Source organism: Arachis ipaensis, chromosome B05 (genome assembly GCF_000816755.2).
Source record: "Arachis ipaensis cultivar K30076 chromosome B05, Araip1.1, whole genome shotgun sequence".
NCBI lineage: Eukaryota > Viridiplantae > Streptophyta > Magnoliopsida > Fabales > Fabaceae > Arachis > Arachis ipaensis.
The window spans coordinates 27609566-27611878 of NC_029789.2; the positions used below are offsets into that span (position 1 = coordinate 27609566).

Sequence of the window (2313 nt, forward strand, 5' to 3'; positions counted from 1 at the left end):
TATGGTTTTCGTATTAAAGGCAATTTGCTCAATGACAATTTTAATAAGTTTCTACATACCTCACTTTCTAAAGCTTCAAAAGTGTTGACAAACATAAAATCAGCCTTGTTCAAGTTAGAGAACTGGCTCAATTTCATGGCCAAGTAATCAGGGTAACTCTCCGGAAACCTAATGAAGCTAGGCAAATCCGGCAAATCCAACGGTGGAATCCCGGGAACAAACAACGGCAAATCCTCCTTCTCCACAGGAAGCTCAAGAAGGCCATGGTGTATACGACAGAATATGTTACAAACGGCAGCAGAATTGGTAAAGAAAGCGGCACCATAAACGCCGTGTCGTTTGGCAACATCAAGCGCCCACGGGAAAAATGAGTCATATACAATGCACGTGACCGGCGTGGTAGTTTGTTGAAACCGTTCGATCAGTTGCGAGAGAGTTTTGGCGCCAACGGTCCTGAAGGAGGTTAGGAAGAGCTGCACGTTCTTGGCTTGCGCGAAGCCGGCGTTGTCGAAGCCGTCGGATATTGCTTCTACGCCGACGTTTGGGGCGTTGATGGTGTTGACCGTGTAGTGAGTGGTGGCTATGGTGGCTTTAACGCCCTTTGAGGCTAATCTTTTTGCGAACTGGACCAGTGGGTTGATATGGCCTTGTGCTGGGTATGGTAGGAGTAGGACATGGACGTTGTTGTGCTTTTGGAGAACCATGTTTTCTTTCTTTCTCTCGGAAGTAGCTAGAATTCTAGAAAGATGTTTTGCTTTGTTTTCTGTTGTTTGGTGATGGTGTTATAAGACCCTTTATTTATAGGCGACTATACCGTGTTTGAAACGAGGTTTTCTTTTGTTTTTTTATTTCTTTACTTTTTTATTTAATTTTTTCAGAAATTATTTTTAATATAGAGTTAAAAATCCTACTTTGATTGAATATTCATATTCTAATACGCACTTTACTTGTTGATTCTACAACTACAAAATTCACCCATGTAATCATACTAAATAATTCTATTTTCAACAAAAACATTAATATTTTTTTATATAAAAAAATTAGCCTAATTCTTTTCCTTTTTGTTAAATAAGTAATTGGCATATCCACAAAATTAATGATTTGTGATTTTTTACTATTAATAGATAAATGATATAGTTTCTTATCTAACTTACCTTTGCTAAAAAAATTACTAAAAGTCAACAAGGACAAAATGTCCCTACAGCCGCGAGTGTAGGACCACCCTAACAGTGATGGAATGTAGTAAGAGGGGGCAGTAGTCCCTCCAAAATTTTTTTAAGCACCGAAGATCAGAATTTTGTACTCCATCAAATGTCATAACAGTTGCGATAGCCAAAGTACTGTGTGCCCCAAATTCTTTCCCAACCTCCGTCTCTACACTAAGGGTTAGTTTGATAAAATTTTTATTTTTTAAAAAGTGTAATATTTATACAATTCTCTAATTGTGACTTGTGTGGCTTATAATTTTTAATGACTGAACAAAAATACACATCTGGAATGAAAAAAAGCGGAGACATATGCTACCTTGGCACCTTTGTTAAGTTTCTCAGAAGATTTTTTATGGTTTAGTTACAGCCTCGATTCAAATGACGAGGAGAAGATCGAATTTTCAAGAATTTGTCGTTTTCTCTCAAAAAAGGTCTTGATAATGTTTTTATTTTTTAGAAGTAATTTATAAAAGTTAGTTTTTAAAAGATAATTTTTTTAGTTATAATATTTATATATGTAATAAATTAAATTAAAAATAATTTTAATAAATATAAGTAATAATAATTATGTTTAGTAAAATAATTTTTAAAATTTAAAAATATTATAAAAAATATAAATTTAAATATTAAATTCAAAAATTAGTTAATATATGAGATTATATTAGACTTTTAAATTTTAAAAAATATATGTCAATTTTAAAAAGTTCTACCTTAGTTGTTTTAAAAAATATGCTGATCTTTCAAAAGCTGCAACTACAAACACATAGTCTTTTTGAATTACCAAACATAAAATGAGAAGTTTATACTTTTAAAAAACACAAACACCTCTTTAAAAAATTTTACTAAACCAAGTCTAACTCTAAACATTTTAATAACTTAATGATATACTCAAAATTATGAAACTTTTTTTTTAAAGGGCGAAAAACAAATTAAATCAGTTTACGAGTCAAAAATTTGATTTGTTAATAATTCGACAAATTAATTTTATGAGTTTGTGAACTAAATTTAAACGTGTATATTAAATAAATCGAACTTAAATTTAGATAATTTCAACCTATTAAATTGTAGAGCTAATTCGATGATATATAATATAATTATTTATAGT

At 31.3% G+C, this 2313-nt stretch overlaps 1 protein-coding gene across 1 annotated transcript in view; it reads right to left on the bottom strand.

Moving 5' to 3' along the window:
* LOC107643497 (UDP-glycosyltransferase 74B1) overlaps positions 1-795 on the bottom strand; it is a 2115-nt gene extending 1320 nt beyond the window's left edge. The window contains exon 1 of the mRNA XM_016347165.2: positions 60-795. Within this exon, the coding sequence (XP_016202651.1) occupies positions 60-704 (645 nt within the window). The 5' untranslated portion in view covers positions 705-795. The remainder of the gene's footprint in view (positions 1-59) is intronic.